Genomic DNA, 21091 nt, shown 5'->3' with positions numbered 1-21091 from the left:
ATCAACTCTATTTTTTAAAACTTATCAAATACCATAATTTATTTATTTAAGTATCTATCAACTATCAACTACATGCAACAGATAAATCAAACACCCCTAAATAGTTAGCTATATCGTTACACACGTATGGATGCTGCAAGAAAAGGGCAAATAAAACAATTGCCATCACCATAACAAATGGTAGTCATTCGGCCACGTGTGAATGGTGAATACAGTGAAGATTTGGGAAAGAAAGGAATGGGGACTCTCACTACACCGTGTACACATTCAACAAACAGCTGGTAGTTTCCCCTTTTTTTTTTTTTCTTTCTTAAAACAATTATTGGGAAACCAGTGATTTTAATAGGTAAGGTATTAAAAAAAAAAAATTTTACAAGGTAGTTAATAATATTTATTTTAAGAATGTGATATCATACATTAATGGTAAGTGATTTATTATTATTATTTTTTAAATTATTTTTTATTTTAAATTATTATTATTATGAAATATGATATGTGATAAATAATATTTTATTATAAATAAATTAAAAAATAATATAAATAATTTTAAATATTATATTTAATTATAAAAGACCCTAATTTTTAAAAATCAAAATTTTTTTAAAATAATAATTAACATTGTAAAAATTAATAATAATAATAATAATAATTAAAAGAGATAAAACAGAATTAAATAATAATAAGTATAAAAAAATTATTTATAAAAAATAATATGTGATAAATTTTTTAAGAAAAATATCAAATTACAAAATTATAGGAGTAATCTATATATATATAACTTACATTTATAAGAAATTACTCAACTATTTTTTTAATTAATTTTGAATTTTCTTTTTTTCAATTAATAATTAATTTTTACCCATTTTAATAGAAAATTCTTCCACTATTCTTAATAAAATTCATTTATTTCCTTAATTAATAAATTAATTTTCCCGTTATAAAATGTTTTCTTTAATTATTTTTATATGCAGATGTGATTATATAAAAATATCTTATTTAATTTTTAATTATTTTTTTATATGTATTAATAGAAAAAAATTAATTTCTTATATGTATAAATTTATTAATTATATATCATAATTAAATTGAAATTAATTTGAAATTTAATCATTCTTCTAAAAAATTAAAAAATAATCTTATTTTATTAACTTTTTACATTTCACATAATCATTGTTATATCATTTTTTTTTCTTCTTTATATATTTAGAGCATATGAATATAATTTTGATATAGATAAAATTATAAAAATAGGATACGAAGTAATTAATTAAGAAATAGGATAATATTTATTAAATATGTTAATATATATTTAAATAATAAAATAATTAAAAATAAATTATTAATTATTATACAAAACATAAAAATTTAAATATATAAAAAAATAATTTGAGAAAATAAATTTTTTAAAAATATTATTTGATTTTATAATTTATTAGTACCGTTTATTATTGTTATTTTCAATTGCAAAAATCCGACCCGCTCGATCTGTTGCGATCCCTCCCTAGCAACAACAGATGATGGTTGCATTTTACACAAAAGCAAGCGGCGAAGTCAAGCAGCCCCTCATATCCTGCCAATGTGACACCCATTAAAAGGAAATTCATCAGGCAATTTTTTTTTAAGGCATTTTCTTAAAAAAAAAAGAGGCCATAATCAAGGTCAATAGTCTACATTCAAAATTTTGTGTAATATCTCAGCAATTTCTCTTTAAACTTCCGCACTTTGGACACCATTATTTGGCAGCCACCCACTTACGGAAACTTTTTTTTTTTCTACCCTTTTATATAATTACTTTCTAATTTTGATATAAAGCTCTAAAGGTTAATTACTGGATACACTAAGAGTATTAAAAAATATTACTTTTTTAAATATAATAAAATAATTTTTTTCTATTTATAAAAAAATAAAACTTATATTTAGAAAGAGAGTCTCCATACACTGAATGCATTTAATAATATTAGCTGAAATTTTCAGACTGTTACCTCGTTTATCCTTCCCCTATTTAAACCTCTCTCACTTACCTATTTTCCTTCATCCTTCTTCATATCCTTACCCACACAAATTCCTCCAAACACAAACATTCAATTCTAGATCCGTATCAATTCTCACCCTCTTTGAATTAATTAACTATGGATTTGCTACCAAAATGTGATGCAAATTATGTTCCTCTCACCCCTTTAACATTCTTTAAGAGAGCTGCTGAGGTTTATGCCAACCGCACCTCTGTTATCTATGAGGGTACCCATTTCACTTGGCGACAAACCTACCATCGCTGCCGCCGTCTCGCCTCATCTCTCCGCTCACTGAACATTGTCAGAAACAATGTTGTAAGTGCTTGATCATCTTTGCATATGTATTATATATCCTGCTGGTTCTATGACTTGAAAAATAATATTCTTTATATGCGTGCTCTGCAGGTGTCGGTGCTGGCTCCAAATGTTCCAGCTATGTATGAGATGCACTTTGCAGTTCCCATGGCAGGAGCTGTCGTCAATACTATCAACACTAGACTTGATGCCAAGACCATAGCCACCATTCTCCGCCACTCTGAAGCTAAGATCTTCTTTGTCGACTACCAGTTTGTTCCTTTGGCACGAGAGGCCCTGAGGTTGCTGATGGGTGATCACTCTCAGGAGTGTGTTTACTCTGAATCAAGTTGTCCACTGGTTATTGTCATTGACGATATCGACTCACCCACTGGTGTCAGGCTAGGTGAGCTAGAGTATGAACAACTGGTCCATAATGGCAATCCTAATTATGTCCCTGAAGACATTCAAGATGAATGGGATCCCATAGCCTTGAATTATACTTCTGGGACAACCTCAGAGCCTAAAGGAGTTGTGTACAGCCATAGAGGTGCCTATCTTAGCAGCCTTAGCCTTATTCTTGGCTGGGAAATGGGAAGTGAGCCTGTGTATCTTTGGTCACTTCCTATGTTCCACTGCAATGGCTGGACCTTCACTTGGGGAACCGCTGCACGCGGTGGAACCAACGTCTGCCTGCGCAACACCACCGCTTACGACATGTACCGCAACATTTATCTCCATAAAGTCACTCACATGTGCTGTGCACCCATCGTTTTCAACATCCTTCTCGAGGCCAAACCTCACGAACGCCGTCAAATAACTTCCCCTGTTCAAGTACTCACCGGAGGTGCACCACCCCCGGCCTCACTGCTTGAAAAGATTGAACCACTAGGATTCCATGTTACGCATGCTTATGGCCTAACGGAAGCCACTGGACCAGCCTTGGTTTGCGAGTGGCAAGCTGAGTGGAACCAGCTCCCGAAAGGTGATCAAGCAAAACTCAAGGCAAGGCAAGGGATCAGTATTCTAACGCTGGCTGATGTTGACGTGAAAGATCTAAAGACAATGACTAGCGTTCCCAGAGATGGAAAAACAATGGGGGAGATCGTCCTGCGAGGAAGCAGCATCATGAAAGGATACTTGAAGGATCCAAATGCTACTTCTAAAGCATTCAAGAATGGATGGTTCGCTACAGGGGATGTTGGGGTCATCCATCCAGACGGGTACCTGGAAATCAAGGACCGATCAAAGGATGTGATCATATCTGGTGGTGAAAATATCAGCAGTGTAGAATTGGAGTCTGTACTATACAGGCATTCAAGAATCCTGGAGGCAGCAGTGGTGGCAATGCCACACCCTGTATGGGGGGAGAGTCCTTGTGCCTTTGTGGCCCTGAAAAAGAACGCAAATGGGAAAACGGATGACCTTAAAGAAGCTGATATCATAGCCTACTGCCGGAAAAATCTTTCCCGTTTCATGGTTCCAAAGAAGGTGGAGTTCTTGCCGGAACTACCCAAGACAGCAACCGGAAAAATTCAAAAATTTCAGTTAAGGACTTTGGCGCAGACTTTTGAGGTGTCCGAGACTAGTAGTGAGCATCAGAATCTTCGCATCAAAAAGACTCGCCATTCTGATCAAGTCAATACAGAAATAACAAGATATGTCGCTCAGCCACATGAACATGTTCTTGCTGTGTCTCGTCTTTGAGCAAGTTTTAGTCAATTAATTTCTTTTATCCCAGTTTTAGTTAATTAATATAATTAAATATTAGTTAAATTTGAACTTGCAATGAGATTACTTGTATAGAGAAATCAAGGAGTGTCTCTTATTTAATTAAATTATTTTGGCTAAAGTACGTTCTGTGATAATTTGGTAAATAGTGACTCATTAAACAAAAACTAAACTTAAAAGGATATATCTTGCCCAAACCAAAATTTAACGACTTTTAGTTTATTGATAATGTAATTAATCAAAATTTAACTAAAAATAAATTAATAAAATTTATCGATAAATGTAATGATCATTGGTGAAATTAATTAATCGATTGGTTTGTCTTATATTAAAAGGAAAAAAAAAATCTCAAATTTCAAATCAAAAGAAGTAGAGTACTCAAGTAATCCATTATGTTGCAGTCGCGGTAATCTTTTTCCAAAAGGTGGATTACATAAAAGCCACCATAGTCCCCAGAATGCTTCTATTCTATGAATAATTCTGGCTACTAATGATTTTGCCCAATGAATTTTTCTGTGCTATTAGCCTATTGTAAATTTACCTGTATTTATAAATTTCAACAACTAGTTTGATTAACATGAATGCTGACACCGTGTAATAGAACTCGATGATAATGAAATCAAAAGCTTAATCAAGTTAAAAAATATCAATCCAGACACTAGCTACATAAAGGCAATCATAATTATTAATAAAGATTTAACTGTTGCAAAAATCTTCAATTTTAAGGAATCAAAAAAATAAAAACTAACTTAAATTTTACCGATTAACATTCATGAATCCTACTCATACTTCACTGAATGAAAATATTACATTCTTGAGATTTGGAGTGGAAATGCAGCTTCATGAATCTCACACCTTAAAGGGACTAGCTGGAGTTTCTCCAGGTTACCAAGTCTCTCTAATACGTGCCTTTGACAGCTCTGAGCGGCCGCGACACCAGCTGAGTAAGCTCCATGAACAGATCCCTGATGATCCATGCTAACAGCTTCCCCTCCAAAGAAAAGATTTCCCAAGGGTGCGCGAAGCCTCTCGTAGACATCTTCTGGCTTTCCAACCACATCATATGCGTAACAACCAAGTGAGTTTGGGTCTGTTCCCCATCGCGATACGAGATACAGAACCTACTCCAAGCACAACAGCCAAATGGCAAGCCAGAAATTTGACATGAATCATCAAAATTAGTTTGCTTAAATTTCAGTCATCCATTATATATTCGGCATCCAGAACAAATGATATGCAGAAAAATGCATGAAATGGGCATTGCATAAAGAAATAAAAGACAAGTTTAAAATTGATCTGATTATATATGCCCAGATGAAATAAACATACAAGATTCATTTTTTACTTCAGAGTAGACTACAATAGTGACCAGCGACTAAATATTAGAACACAACAACACACAGAAGGCTTACATATATGCCATCAATTTATTACTGAAAAGTTATATATTTCAAATGGATAGCCTCAGGTAGATAAAGCATATAAATTCTCTTGAAACTAAATTATGCAAGTGGGGAAAAAATGATTTACCGGCTCTGTTGCATCAGGAAACATTTTCTTCAGCTGTAACATCACAAAATTTGCAGCAGACTCATCCGATAGCTCCTCAAGATCACATGCAAACCTACCAGCAGCCATATAGACAAGTACAGGATGGCCAGTTGCCTTGTGAAGATTGAGAAAATAACCACAAGCATAAGAAGTGGGTGCCACAATACCCAAGAATTCCACATTTGGCCAAAATACTTTATCAAATTGTAATGCAACTTTATTTTCACTGCCAACACCAATATCTGAAATTGCAGCAACCTTCCACTCTGGCAACTTGGTTCAAACTGAATTAAATTGGCTTTTAGAATCCCAATGGGTACTGTAACTATAGCAGCATCAGCTATAAATTTCCTTCCGTTCTCAACCATGACCATCACCTTATTAGGCCCATAGCATATTTTTCTTACCCTATTTATCAACATTCAGAAAAGAAAGAAACCTTTATTTGCATCCAAGTTTTATCATTACTCATAAATACAAATGAAAGCACATGGATGTGAGAGAAAACATGAAATGCCATGGCTTCAAGAATTCTTAAAAATAAATAAATAATCCCCATGCAAAATTTGCTTTCAAGTACTCAATCCTTTTCATTATAACTTCTTAACTAATTACAATATAAATTTCTTGACAATTTTGTTTCCACATCCATGCACTTACTAAAATTTCAATTCTCAAGTTCAGCAAATGATGTTACAGGGAAACTTTCAGAAAGCAGTTATGTAAATGGTGCATGGACATGGTGGATCTCTGTCTGTCATCCCAGTTGTTCACTGCTCATCCACGTAGGCATGACGACAAACAAAACCAGGAAAGCAGTTCAAATAAAATTTGGTTTATTAAATTATCTTCATGCGCTTCTTTACTTATTATATCTAATCATACTTCATTTTGCTAGAAGAAATTATAAACAAGCAATTGCTTTGAAAATTTTGGAGTGAGTCAGGAAGTGACACAACATTATCTCTCCTCATCTATGGGTCTTACCACTTGGTCAAATATGAATTAGCTCTAAACAACTTACTCTAGTTCTAAGCTGCTAGAGAAATGTACAACCTGATTCTAAAATTTCGTATTTAATTTGAGCCATCATCATTTAGGTTAAAGAATTAGGCATCAGGACTCGCTCAATAGTAAAATAGAGACCACATAACTTAAAACAAGATGTGAGAATATTTAGTGAAAATGGATAAAAAAAAACAAAGAAGGCATGAAAGCAATGTGAAAAAGGAAGCTTGTAATATCATCATAATAGAACTCCTACCCTCCACCTTCCGGTTTTTTTTTCATTTTTTTTTTCATGTCCTTTTACACATATCATTTCTAAATGTCAAGTCAGAATGCAACTAAAATTGTTTCCGAAATAACAAGCATACCTGTGATTCAAGTGTATGCTAATGTCTTTTGCAAGAGCCTTTATTATAGGATCATAGCCTTGTACCATAAGTCCATGCCCACCAGAAAGAACATGCTCCTGTACCACAAGAAACGACCTTAACTATGTAACTATGCATAACATAAACCCAAAGTGACCGTAACCAATAAAAGCTTCATATGGAAATGCAATTTCTCAAAAGAGGGGAAAAGAAGAAGAAGATTTCTCAAAAGGGGGGAAGAAGAAGAAGAAGAAATGAATCTATAAATATACATTACAATTCCAGTGTCTAAAATTTTCATTTCACTTCTTATATTTTAATGATATACAATTTAGAGTTGATATAACAATGAGAACTTATATCACGTCAGAAGAACATCAGATTTTTTTTTTTCCCAGTACATTGGATGAACTATACAACTGAAATTAGTGCTCACCTTTGAGACACCCCTTGCTACCCTGATTCCAGCAAATTTAAACATGAGATATCCTTATGAAATTCCAAGCCTATACCACTTGGTGTCCCCTTAGAGACAGTCATGGAAGTTCTATACCGTAAACAAGTTCCACGCCTTACCAATATAATGTCATGCATTATAGAATTGTGGGCTTAATTTTACACATAATCACTGAAGTTAGCAAAGTCACTTAATTTCAGTTTGTAACATAAAAATCACTAAACTTTAATTTGTATTTTGATAAAAACATTATTATTAGATTTTAGCAGAATTTCAAAAGGATTTCTAATATGGTAGTTAAATAAAAATTTGTGTAACTAATTTTATAATTATGGATGGGTTATAGACTTTCCTTTTTGCCCAACATATAAAACATCTGAATTCTAACCAGATCTCAAAAACTAGCAATAGTTCCTTTATTGAAATACAAAGTAAAGAATGATTTTATGTTGTAAATTAAAGTAAAGTGACAGCATTGAAATTTAATCATAACTTAGGTGATCACATGTGAAATTATAGCAAAATTGTGGAAAGTCCCAAAAAGAAAACATTAGAAATGGAACAATTCATTTTTACATGTCTTTTCTCTGGAAACACTAAATTTCTCAGCTATTTTCAAGATCAATCCAAGGCAGAGCCTCCCACACTCCCAAGAATAAATCATGTCCATCTTTTTTGTTATGGTCCAATTCCCTGGTCTATTTTTATACAAACAAGCATTACCAACATTATGATATATGGAACTTGCCTGATCCCATGTTTTCAGTGATATCATATCTGCATCAACTGCAAACCAAGCTTCCATTCTACAAATATACCATTGCAACACTTCATTTGCAAGTCCTTCTTGCCTACAATACCAGAAGTCGCATAAGCACTACTGAAATCCCATACTTAAAGCAGATTTCAGGAACATGTGTATAAAAATTTCTTCTTTCCTGTACCTTAATTCAGGATGCCTATCTAACACAAGCCCAATTGCTTGGAGAATTGACATGTCATCAGTGTGTTCATCTCTTATTCTCTCCGTCTAAAGGAATCAACATAAGAACTTAGTTTGCTTATCGCAATTGAGCAAAATTTTATTAAATTTCCATCCCATAATTTAATATAAAGATAGATACCTCTTTAAGAATTTTCTTGAATATATCTCCAACTTCTTTGACTAGCTGTTGTGGAACTTGATGTCCATCCGCATCGAAAAGAGTATAACTGAATCATCAAAACAAGTTCAAGCTAAATAAATAAGAAACTACTATAACAAAGTGTATATGATATAAATTTGATCCAAGCAGAAGCAGATCCAAGTTCTACCTAATCAATTAATTAGCCCATCTAAAAGCATACAGCTTATTCATATTCTGTTTATTTTTCCTCATTAAATGGAGGCAACAACATTGCAAAATTGGACCATTGCATCTAAAAATAACACTGTTTAACACTAAAAATAATTGTGGAAGTCCATTTTGTACACAGATTCTCAGTTGCATTGTAGGAAATAAAAACATAAAAGCAGTAAACAAATTACCTTTCTAGATCATGGTCATACAATACAGAATCATCACCACTTGTCCGATATAGTGTGAGCCCTAGAGAGCGTATGAGTGGAGCCAAAGGATTCTCATTGCAGACGCCATGTAGCCTGAATGTTACACATAGAACAAGTTGTTACTTCATCAACTGAAGTGTTACTTCATCAACTGAAGTGTTACTTCCCATTGGTGGGTTGGGGGGGAAGGAGGAGGGACATTTTACCATGATGCTCCCAAATCCACTGGATAACCAAATGAATAGTCAGTATGAATACGACCACCAAGTCTATCCCGTGATTCTAGCAAGATTACCTTTGCAAAATAGCAACAATTTGTCATTAATTCATGCAGAAATATATGTATATGCATATAATCGGATGCTGACACACACACACACACAAAAGAAAAGAAAAAAAAAACTCATCCACAACTTGTATATTATTTACATGCTAAGCTAACCTTAAAAGATGCATCGAATAGGATACGTGCAGCAGCGAGCCCCGAAATACCACCACCAATCACAATGACAGTAGGTAGTGAACTGTTTTTCCTCTCAATGTGTGAAGCAAAAGTGCCTAGTCATAAGATCAAACAAACAGCAAAGATTCAGCACTTTCAAACTGAAACGAAGGTGCTTTAACAAAAACAGAAAAGGATGAGAAAGCCTGTTTTACATATGTATTCCATTTCATCGCTCTCTCCAAAATCCAAAACAGACTTAAAATCATACCAGGGCACATTCACAGACAACCAGAATGTATAATGACAATAGCAAAATTCATCTAGCACTACATCCAACAAATTACTTTTCCTCGGATATTAGTATTAACTATGAGAATATATGTCCAAAAGTCAAAGTTGACAACATTATTTTCAGTTCACATATTTTTTGTGTTGTTTCCTAGTTCCTTCCAGTGTCCAAATATCCTTACCTGAAACAAGTTTTTAATTATAAAGTGAAGAGTTGAATTAACCACGATCTAAACTAAATTTCCCTACACAGTCTTTTTTTTTTTTGAATAATCAATTAACCATAGATGGTCTTGGAAAATATATATATATATATATTATATTAATAAGCATTCATCTTTTGCAGCATAAAATACCAGAATTCTTGGAAGATATATAAAGATTGAAGACAACAAGTCTAAAACATATTGACATAACCATGAGACGCAAATATTGGAGCATGCTTTAAGAGTTAAATTATCATATAAACGGGACTTTTGTTGCCCAAGGACATAATCTACTAGACTGTAACCACATGTAAACTAATTGAATCCTACATAATTCTCAAACTAAAACAAAATTGATAAATAATAAAGGTAGCTAGTCAATAAATGGCTCCAACGGGCAGCTTGGGTTGTGATGGGAGATCATTTAACAGTACTTGCTCCGCTAGTATAAGACAAACAATACACAAAATACAAATAAACCAAAAGGCGCCAGCATCCACTGTATCAGATATTCAAAATAAAATCTCAAAAACACAAATTTAGACAAAGATTCACTGTTCCCCCATTCCATTTCCTGTTAGAACTAGTCTGCTATAATTTTCTTTTTTAAGAGAAAACATGATAAAGGAGCCTGGAGGAATGATATACTAACCGTCGAGCAGGAGTTTGTGGAGAGACGTGATATTGGTATCCATTCGAGATCGAGAGAAAAGATGCACAGAAATCGAAATCGATTGAGAAGGAACAGAAGAAGAAATTGCTTGCTGGACTGTTTGATTGGGTTTGGGAGGTGTGGTGATGAAAATTGCGAAGAATAAGATTGAAATTGAAATTAAGGGTGTATAGGAATCAAGAAATTGGAAATTAACTGGAAAGAATGGTAGAGAATGAAGATGAGAAGGCCGGCAATGAAGCGGCTGTGATTGGAAGAAGAGCGAAGCTTGTCAAAACAGTTCATAATAAATTTTGATATTAATGGTATCAACAACGCACAATAATTTTGAAATCGAAGCGTTGAGCCACGGTTGCATAGATCGATGCAGAGCAGCAAATTCTTATTTTTATTGCGGCAATTTCCTGCCTCTTTTTCCTCTCTTTCCGAGAAAACTATAGAGGCTCTCAGCTGCTCCGTCGGTCTGTTTTAATGCCAACAGGAAAATCTTTCATGCAATGCAGGGGTACTTTCGGCATTTCATATTATAATGCCGTGATCCCGTTAACTTTTTATTGTTTTTAATAAAACTCTATTATATTAATATCAAAAGGCATTTAAATTTGATTTTAATTTAAATTGTGGATAAATTATAAATTTTAAATAATATTAACTATTAATAGAAAATAATATTACTTATTAAAAGTTTATTTAGAACAAATTTTAAATGACATTATTTTATAAAATATTTTAAATCCACGCTCCAACAAGATACACTTTATATTTATAAATTTAATATCAATCTACGACTTTATTAATCAAAGAAAAATTATAATTTTATTAAATTTAAATCTCAAATTCTAAATATTTCATTCATACTTAACCTTATATAAAATTAGTTGATACTCGTATAATGTGAATTCACCATTGACGCATATTTATAAATAATTATTTTTCGAAAATCTATCAAATAATGTATAGTATTATATTTATAGGGTGTGTTAGAGTAAAAGATGGTATCTATTAAGTATATACAAATATTGAAAGATATGTATGAATGAGCAACTACTATTATGCGCACAATGAGAGGGGACACAATAGATTTTCTGATCTCAATTATATTACACCAAATATAAGCCCTTACCTTTTTACATTAATTTTAGATGAATTGACGAAATATATACAAGAGAGTATTTCTTGATGCATGATGTTTGCGGATAATATTATTCTGATAGATGAGACGCAAAAAGTAGTCAATAGAAAATTAGAGCTTTGGATAAGTATTATAGAGTTAAAGGGCTTTAAGTTAAGTAGAACAAAAACAGAATACATGCATTGCAAGTTCAGGGAATTAGTTAGTTTGGATGGAGTGGTACTATTCCAAAGTAATCACTTTAAATATCTCAGTTCAATCCTTCAAGTAGATGGAGGATGTGAGGAGGATGTGAGGAGGATGTTAGTCATTGGATTAAAGTCGGATGGTTAAAGTGGAGACGTGTCATGGGAGTTTTATGTAATCGCAAGATTCCCAATAAGTTGAAAGGAAAATTTTACCGTACAGCTATACGACCGGTTATGTTATGCGCCTAAGATAGGAGTTGCAGAGATGAAAATGTTAAGGTGGATGAATGGTTATACTATACTAGATAAAATCCATAATGAGAGTATTTAAAAAAATGTAGGAGTGGTACCAATTAATGATAAGTTGAAAAAAAGGAGATTAAGGTGTTTTGATAATGTGAATGGTAGATATACGGAAACTCCAGTTAGACAAGTAAAACACATTAAATTAGATAATAAAAAGAAAAAAAAAGAAATAGATCTAAATTGACTTTGAGGAGACTATTACAACATAACTTATAAGTATTATATATTTCTAAATATTTAATTTAAAATTATTTAGAGTGAAAAAAATGAATTCATATAGTCACTATTAAATTTTTTAAAAAATAATATAAAATAAAATAAGTTAAAAATAAATTAAAATAAAAAAAAATGATAAATTTGATTTATAATCAATTGGATCTCATAAAGCCACTTAGATTCTTAAAGCACTGTTTTGGTCTCAGTTTTAGACTGAAATGGGTCCCCGTTTTTAAAAGCATTGTTAGGATAATGATTACCGTGCATAAACTTAAAAGAAATTAAAAAAAAAAAAAAATCAATTGCAATGCAATTTGCATGGCACCAAAACCAAAGTCGCCCAGCTGTTGCAAATAGTAGATAATGACAATATTAGGTGGCCCAATTTACATATATAAGCCCTTGGCAATGTAGATTCTCCAGCCGCCATTCATTCAATCATATAATTATAATTTATAGTCCACCCATAGGTCCAGTTGGGCAACTACAGCTTTTACATTAGTAGCATTGAGGGTCCATTTGATTCGCATATCAAAATTAAAATTGAGCAAAATTGAGCTAAATTTCTTTTTAAAATATTTAATTTATATATATAAATTATAGAATTGAAATTAAATTTATTTTATATTTAATAAAAATTAATTTAAAATTATATTTTCACTGTATTTCATTCTAATTAGTATAATTAATTATAATTATAATGTTTAATTTTAATTATTTATATGAAAATATAAAAATAATAGTTTTATATTTTAATTGTTATAATTATTTTATTTTTTATTTTAATTAATTATTTTAATTATTATAATAAAATTATAATTATAATTTTTAATTAATTATTTTAAATATAAAAATATTTTAATTACTATAATTATTTTAATTATTATAATTGTAATTATAAATTTTATTTTAATTTTTAATTAATTATTTGAAATATAAAAATATTATTTTTATATTTTTATTTTAATTAATAATATTATAAAAATTAAAATATCCCAATAAATGCATTGATAAATTTAAGCCTTTAACCTTTAATAGAATAATCTTTCTCATTCCTGTTTGATTCTCATAACAGTGATTCTTTTAGTTGTGAAAATGAAATTCACTAATTTGAGGGAATGAAAATGAAAAAAATGAGTTTTCAAACACCCAAATAGGGAATCATTCCCATTCCTAAGTTAATTTTGCTAAATCAAATGGGACTTAATATTTAATATTTTAATTATAATTAAAATATAAATTTTACTATTTATACTGTTTTATAATATAATATTTATATTAATATTTAAAAAATAAAAATAATATCACTATTTTTAAATTTAATAATTATTTTTATTAAACACTTTTATTTTTAAATTATTATATAAATAAATAATTAATAATAATAATTAATAATTACTAAAATAACTAATATTATCCAATAAAATCATAGTTATAGTTGATTGCTCCCACTCGCTCCTACTCTAATCAGGATGTACTTTATTTTATATGTAATTTATGTTCCTTATTAGAGTTTAAATCCTATAAAAAAAAAAAAAATTACTGGCCAAGGAAGTAGCGGTAGGTTCAAATGGCTTCTTTTGATTCTTGAATAAGAAAAGAATGTCAACAACAACTTATTGGGGACTGAGATATTTGAGCCACACGGCACAGCCAGAGCAGCATCTTTTAAATTTCATAAATAAAAAAAAAAGTGTGGAAAAAAAAAAAAAGTGTGGACCAGACAATGGATTATGGTTTAATGCACATCTTGATCTGGCCAGCTCATGCCCGCCGTGGCATGGTGTCAAATTGTCAAGGCTTTTTCTGACAATCATAACATGCAAACAAATTGGCAATTTGCTCTATCAAATTCTAATGAGCTCTATTAAATTCTAATGATTTCAATAATTCAATTTATAATCTTATAATTTTAAAGAAAATTATAATATTATTAACTTAAATTATTTTAATAAATACTTTAATTTAGAATTATTAATTTAAACTTTTGAACCTAATCTCTTGATCCTCTTCCAACGCCAAGTATAGCCCAGCACAGGCCTCCTCGAGTTTGAGAAAACCAAATTTGGTGACGAAGAATGGGATTTTGAGAGCGAAAGGCAAGAACACATCCATCCAAAAGAATCAAATTGCACCAGGCCTTGAAAGCTCTACCCTCTGGCCCAGTGCTTGCTATTTGCCAAAAGCTGGTAAAGACACATTTGAGAATGTATCAATTAGAACCGAGTCTTAATCTTAAAATAATTAAAATCAATATATAAATTCTTGTTCATATTCAACTCTATTTGAAACTGAATCAACATCAATATAAACAATTATAATTTTTTTGATAATATTCCTCATTCATATAATTTTTCCAAAAAATTGGTATTCAATTGTCCAAAAATTAACCCCAAACTTCAACACTAACATAAAATATTGATATTGTTTTTTTTTTTTAAAAAAAAAAACCCCGCAGGTATTAATATCTAAAATGTTAGACACATGGAAATCGCCGGTAGAAGAGTGCAGCAGCAAGAGGGTAAAGAATTAAAAAAAAAAAAAAGAAAAAAAAAAGAGGGAAATAAAGCAAGCTGCTGTGCCAGGCAAAGAGAGGATATGACAGACCCACGCAAAGGACAGCGACAGATTAAACTTTTAAGATTTTGCTCTGATTATTTTCAGAAAATAATAATTTTTAAGAAAAAATAATATTTTCTTTATTATATTTTTTAAATAATTTTTTTAATATAAAAATATTTTTTTATTAATCTATTTTCAACGCTTAAAATAAATTCAGGAAAAAATATTTTCCCAACCTTAAGGAGCAGGGATCGAAAGCCCAATCCATTAATCTATTAATCTGGGCGTTGGCGAGGAGTGAATGAGGGACCGTCGAATCGATCTCTATTTTTTGTTAAAAGAATCGATCTCCATTTGAATGAGAGAAAATGGCTAGGGTCAGAGACGAAACGGCATCACTTGAGAGAAGTTGATATGCTACATATCATTGTTTTATTTGATACAAACATACATAGAGACTATATACAGAATAGCAACTAGAATTTTATAGCTCGATCGAACACTGTATTTAGCCAACCTCCCAAAAAGCCATGTTAAAGAGGCCTCACTACCTAAAGGTGCAATGGGAATATCACGAATAGCTTTGGCTTGATTTGGACTGAATAAATACTGCACCAGATTCAAGAATTCATGACATTCTTACAAGTAGCAGAAAAATCTGATTATCACTGCCATTCAAGATGGAAACATCAAGCTCAAGTTGCTGACATAGGAGAGCATTCTAGACATCTAAATAGCCAACATAGGCAGGTTATAAATGGAGGCATTGGCCACTCGATGAAAGTGTGCTAGTGTAGTGAGTTGAGTGAGTGATGTTAGTGCTAAAGTGTGAGTGGAGACTCTGGAGTAAAACACTAATGTGTGAGGCCGTGTGTATTATGCGTATGTGCAGAAATAGTGTAGCCTAGTGAGGTGTGGATCCATGTGATATGAGCGGTGTTACATCAAGAGTCGTGTAAAGTTCTGATTAGTGTAATAAAAGTGGATTTTAGGTTGAGTCCACCATGTTGAGAATTTAGGAATTTTAACTCAACACCAGCATGTGTGCATAATGTGAAAAAACACAAGTAAAAACGTCAGTTGACAACATCAAAGAAGCTACCTTCAGAAAACCAGCAGCAGCTAAAATTTGCTGTCCATGGCAAATGGATGCCACTGGCTTCCTAGATTCCATGAATTTTTTCACAGGGCAAGCACTGTCTCATCCAGTGCCAAATACTCTAGTGACTGGCCTGCAGGGATGAAAAGAGCATCATAACTTGAGGCATCTAACTCGTCATAGGATGCTGTTTCTGGCTTCTCACTGTAAGTCTGGTCCCCTTCAAAATCATGGACAGCAGTTTGACAGAAATCCCCAGCTTTTTTTTTTTTGGACAACTGCATTGACATGGCACCCAAGAGCTTGAAGAGACTGAAAAGGAACAGTTACCTCATAATCTTCCAAGAAATCCGGTAATAAGGCACAAAAGAACAAATGGTTCTCAGATAGAAAGCATGTGGTTCCATCAAGCTCACAAAAAATCAAAGGCAAATATGGCTTACCTAATTAAATGATCTATTAGCAGAAATTTCTCACCCATTATTAACTCAAAATTACAAGAATAATATTGAATCTGTTTCTCCTTGACCATTTGACAGTTCTAAAATCAAACCTAGTAAACCCCTGATCCCAGTCTATAGCTCTAAAATCAGATGACCATAATTTATTCAAACAAGGGAGGGGTATAATAACTCCACAGTACATTATTTCAGCCATTTCCCATGCATTTGATGAACATGAACCCACCCTTAGAGAATTACTCATATAGTAAATTCACAATCAAATTTAATGTGGTGGAGAGACATTAAAAATCAATATGTAAATAAATGGTTTTGATGCACAAAAAGGGCTCCAAATTGCACGCCACCATTTATCATGCGCTAATATATATAAAGCCTAAGAGCATGCTTGGAAACCCCAATAAATCATGAATCGAATTCAATTGAATTTTATTTGCCCAATTCTCATGTTGGAAAATCACATGGTTTCTAGACATCAATTCTTTCAAGTGAAAAAAAGAATCAATTTTGAAAGAAATAAAAATCAAGCCAAAAATGGCCTATTTTGCAAGAATTCAATTTATAATCCTCTTGTTTGGATTATAGAATTTTGCAAAGAATTCAATTCAATTGATTTCTTTTTTGCTAATTTTCATGTCTGGAATAAAAAAACTAATTTTTTTTTTTAACTTAAAAAATTTTTAATTTTAAAAGAAATACAATTCATGCATAATTTTGTGAGAATTCTTTTGAATTTATTTTTTGCAAATAATTTATTTCAAATGAACCCAATCGGATTTTCCACTTAAAAATTCAAGATACCACTTATTTAAAGTAAAGTTGTCTATTTATAAATGGGGCATTAGTTTCCCAAACAATACAACTAAAATAAATTATTTTACCTTAACATTTATTCTAAACACAAGTCAATAAACAAGAGTTATTCCAAACAAGGTCAAAAGTAATTTTATTTTTCAATTCTAGAATGGCACATTCAAACTAGAACTGGAAATTTTTTTTAGGCATGAATGGTTAACAGGCTAGAATTTTGTCCATTTTCCAGGTTTTGCATATCGTATGATGTCTCTGCTATTACGGTCAATAAACTCTTAAATATTTTTTACTCTGTCTGCCATTTTTCAAAAATTTGTGCATTAATTCAAAAACTCAGCAAATATAGAGAATCGTAAAGAAGAAGAAGACATCCAGTAATTGGCCTCTACATCTACTCAAATCAAACAAGTAATTACTACTTACCCCATAGAGAAATAGAATCCTTTTATTTGAAGCAGTTATGATACCTCCCAAAGCCTTCACAAAAAGCTGAATAAACTCAGGATGCACCACATATGTAGCCCCAAGCAATTATATTGCCATCAGCAACACGAGTCGCCATGGTTTGGGTTCAACCCAATGAGCACCAAATAAGTATAGGTTTCACAGAAGAGTAAGCAGTACACTTCCAACCTTTACGCAGCCTGCAGCTCCCAAATTATTTGTCCATGGCAAACAGAGGCAATAGGCTTTCCAGCATCTGAAAATTTCCTAACACAATCTAACACAATTTCATTCGTGCCAAGATTTTCTGGAGCCCGTCCTCCTGGTATCAACAACTCTTCATATTTGACAAAATCAATTTTGTCAAACATTGCATTGAGAGAAAAATTGTGCCCAGGTGTCTCAGTATAAGTCTACAATATAAAAGAAGGAAATGAATTCAATATATCATGTTTGCATTTCATGCAATTAGTAGATATACACCTACCAAAATGAAATGAAAAAAAAAAAATATTGACGAATCCATATCAGCTCAATAACAGCTCAGTTTTGAGTTGTTCTCATGATGGAGATAATGATGACAAAAACTAATACAGAGATAAAGGGACATTCAGTGCTTGTGTAACCAAATTGAAAAGATTGCTAAAAGAAGGAAACAGAATCATGGAGATAGAAGGAAGAAGAAGAAGAAAACAAAGGCTCGGCCAGGGTATGGAGAAAAGACAGAAAGGAAAAGGTTCTTTCAACCAAATCTGAACCTTTTTCATCTTCATAGAACTATTAAATTTCCACGAGTCTTTTCTATAGAGAGAAAAGGCATGTTGGACTCCAATGTTTAATCATTTTGAGTGTGTTCGATAATGGCTTTTTGTCCAACACTTAATATATGAAGCACATTTGGTTATGCAAACCACTTGTACACTTTATCATTAAAATTACTAGCAGCAGCACTTCTAACACCACCCAAATTCCAATAGCACCTCTACCACATAATGCACGAAGGATAATCAATGAAAAGGAAACCTATTAAGAGTTGCATCCCCACTTAATAACCAGCATCTTATAAAAGCAACAACAGCAAAGCAATACAGAGTAAAAATACACTAGCAAGAAATTACTAGTAATCAACACTAAGAACTAAACAGGAGCTACGATTCAACTTTTAAAAAAAAGCAAAAACAAAAGGGAAAATTTTTTTCCTTACACAAAAGGACAACGAGAGGACCTGATAACCAGCAGCATCGTGAAAGGCAGTACGGCAAAACTCGCTAGCTTTCTTCCCAGGGCAGGCGGCATCAACAGCGATTCCATAGGCCTGCAGCGCTAGGAGAGGAACCATCACCTTAACGAAAAATCAAGCAATTAGCCATAAGCAGTCGAGCAACAAATCGAGCAATCAGGGGAATCTAACGTCATAATCCTCCATCTAACCACCGCAAATTAGCAGAAAACTTTTGTGGATTTTGGAATTAGCCATTTGAGAAGCGTGTGAGAGTCACCGGATAGGAGGAGCTAATGAAAGTGACTGAGCTGATGAGCTGCTTTATTGCGGAGGAGATGATTAAAGCCACCTAGAGGATGAGCATGAACTTCAAGATAATGGAACTCAGTAACTAACGAAAGAGCTCGAGCACATGATAAGCCTAGGGGAAAACGCCGCCGTTTGCAATTTTTGCTTTTTATTTTTATTAAATATCTTGGAAAAGTGAAGAATCCATATTAAGCCGATAAAATGCCTTTTAACTGTTAAGCCTTGTGTGTGTATGGTATTTTGTTTATATGGTCGAAGTTATTTTTGTAAATAAAAGTATTATTTTAAATATTATTAAAAAAATAATTTTTAAAATATTATTTTATTATTTTAATAATTAAAATATATTAATTTTAAATTTAAATTATTTTTTAATATTTTTTAATTAATATATATAAAAAAAATAATTTTTTTAAAAATAATATCAAATAAGTCTTTTTATTTTAAAGTGATAAAAAGTTTTTAAAAATTTCAAAATCTCTATTGTTAATAAAATTTTCTTTAAAACTTTAAAATACCTTAAAAAAATCTCCTACTTCTTTCATAAATTAAAAAATATAAATAATTAAAAATAATAAAAAATTTTATTTAAAAAAATTTATTTCAATCTATCTTTTTTCAAACAGAATAGAAGAGGCTAAATTTCATTCTTATAAAATTAGAATAAATTCTTTTAGTCAACTAATTTAACCGCATAATCCAAAAAAGTATATTAATAAAAATACTTTATATAATCATAATTAATAATTTATTTAAAATATAATTATTGATAATAAATTATATATTTATTTATTGTTATATATTTAAATTAATTTAAAATAGATAGCTTATTTATTTACAGTAATATTAATTTAAAACATTTTATTCATTTAATTTATAGATAATATAATAAATTAAATTTAATTAAAATTAAGATTAACAAGAAAAAATTGTCACTTTTGAGGAAAATCTTAATGATAGTTGCATATAAATTTGGCATGGGAGACTCAGGATCACCTCTCCCGTCCCCTTACATATATAATAAAAAAATAATTTTAACTTAATATATAATCAATGATTCACAATTAAAAGTGAAATTGATTATATGCCCAAATCTCTCAACTAAAAGTAAAAGTGCGTATACACTTAAATTTTAGGCATGATTTTATATAATGATAAATTTAATAATAATTAAATTAAATATTTATATTAAAAATTAATTAAAATATGTAACAAATATATTAAATGAAATATTTAATTTAACGGTATTAAATTTATTATCATATACAACTTATGATAACACCAAATTTTAATCAACTGCAGAAGCAATTTAACAGTGTTAAGAGGAATAATTTTGATTATGAAATGAAAATTAAATATTATTTATTTATTTATAGTATTTATTTTTATAAGCTATTATTTATTTAAAAATGACATATTTTTTGAAATATTCACTTTTTTAAAAATATATTTTAAGAGAATTTATTTTTTATAAAGTACAATATAAACATATTTTTAGAAAACTTACTTTATAATAAATATGATTTAAATGTGTTTGTACGTAAATTATTTTTAAAAAATTAATTTATTTTTATATTATAAAAAATAATAATATAAATAATGCAATTTAAAATATAATAAATTAATAAATTATAAACTTCTCCAAATGAGTTACTTTAAATGGCCTATTTTCTAAAAAAATAATTTAATAATGTAAATTAAATAAAAACAAATCTTACCCTTCCTTGAAAATTTTACTTGCTTTGTCTGATTACCTA

At 30.9% G+C, this 21091-nt stretch overlaps 2 protein-coding genes and 1 pseudogene across 2 annotated transcripts; 1 reads left to right on the top strand and 2 right to left on the bottom strand.

Annotated features, from left to right (window-relative positions):
• The first annotated feature begins 2020 nt into the window (after positions 1-2020).
• On the top strand, positions 2021-4158 carry LOC110666895 (trans-cinnamate:CoA ligase, peroxisomal-like). Its single transcript, XM_021827548.2, has 2 exons — positions 2021-2327; positions 2418-4158. The coding sequence occupies exons 1-2, from the start codon at positions 2130-2132 to the stop codon at positions 4011-4013; spliced, it is 1794 nt and encodes a 597-aa protein (XP_021683240.2). The 5' UTR covers positions 2021-2129; the 3' UTR covers positions 4014-4158.
• Positions 4159-4700: 542 nt separating this feature from the next.
• On the bottom strand, positions 4701-11051 carry LOC110666897 (probable polyamine oxidase 4). The gene is given in 11 exon segments (XM_021827549.2): positions 4701-5158; positions 5568-5863; positions 5866-5996; positions 6965-7062; positions 8170-8272; positions 8366-8451; positions 8546-8633; positions 8950-9063; positions 9177-9265; positions 9413-9528; positions 10562-11051. Coding segments are annotated over 11 exon segments (1479 nt in total). The 5' UTR covers positions 10605-11051; the 3' UTR covers positions 4701-4843.
• Positions 11052-14417: 3366 nt separating this feature from the next.
• On the bottom strand, positions 14418-19428 carry LOC110666898 (protein DJ-1 homolog D-like; annotated as a pseudogene).
• Positions 19429-21091: the final 1663 nt, after the last annotated feature.

Source organism: Hevea brasiliensis, chromosome 16 (genome assembly GCF_030052815.1).
Source record: "Hevea brasiliensis isolate MT/VB/25A 57/8 chromosome 16, ASM3005281v1, whole genome shotgun sequence".
NCBI classification, from domain to species: Eukaryota; Viridiplantae; Streptophyta; class Magnoliopsida; order Malpighiales; family Euphorbiaceae; genus Hevea; species Hevea brasiliensis.
This window is presented reverse-complemented; position numbering and strand designations above follow the sequence as displayed.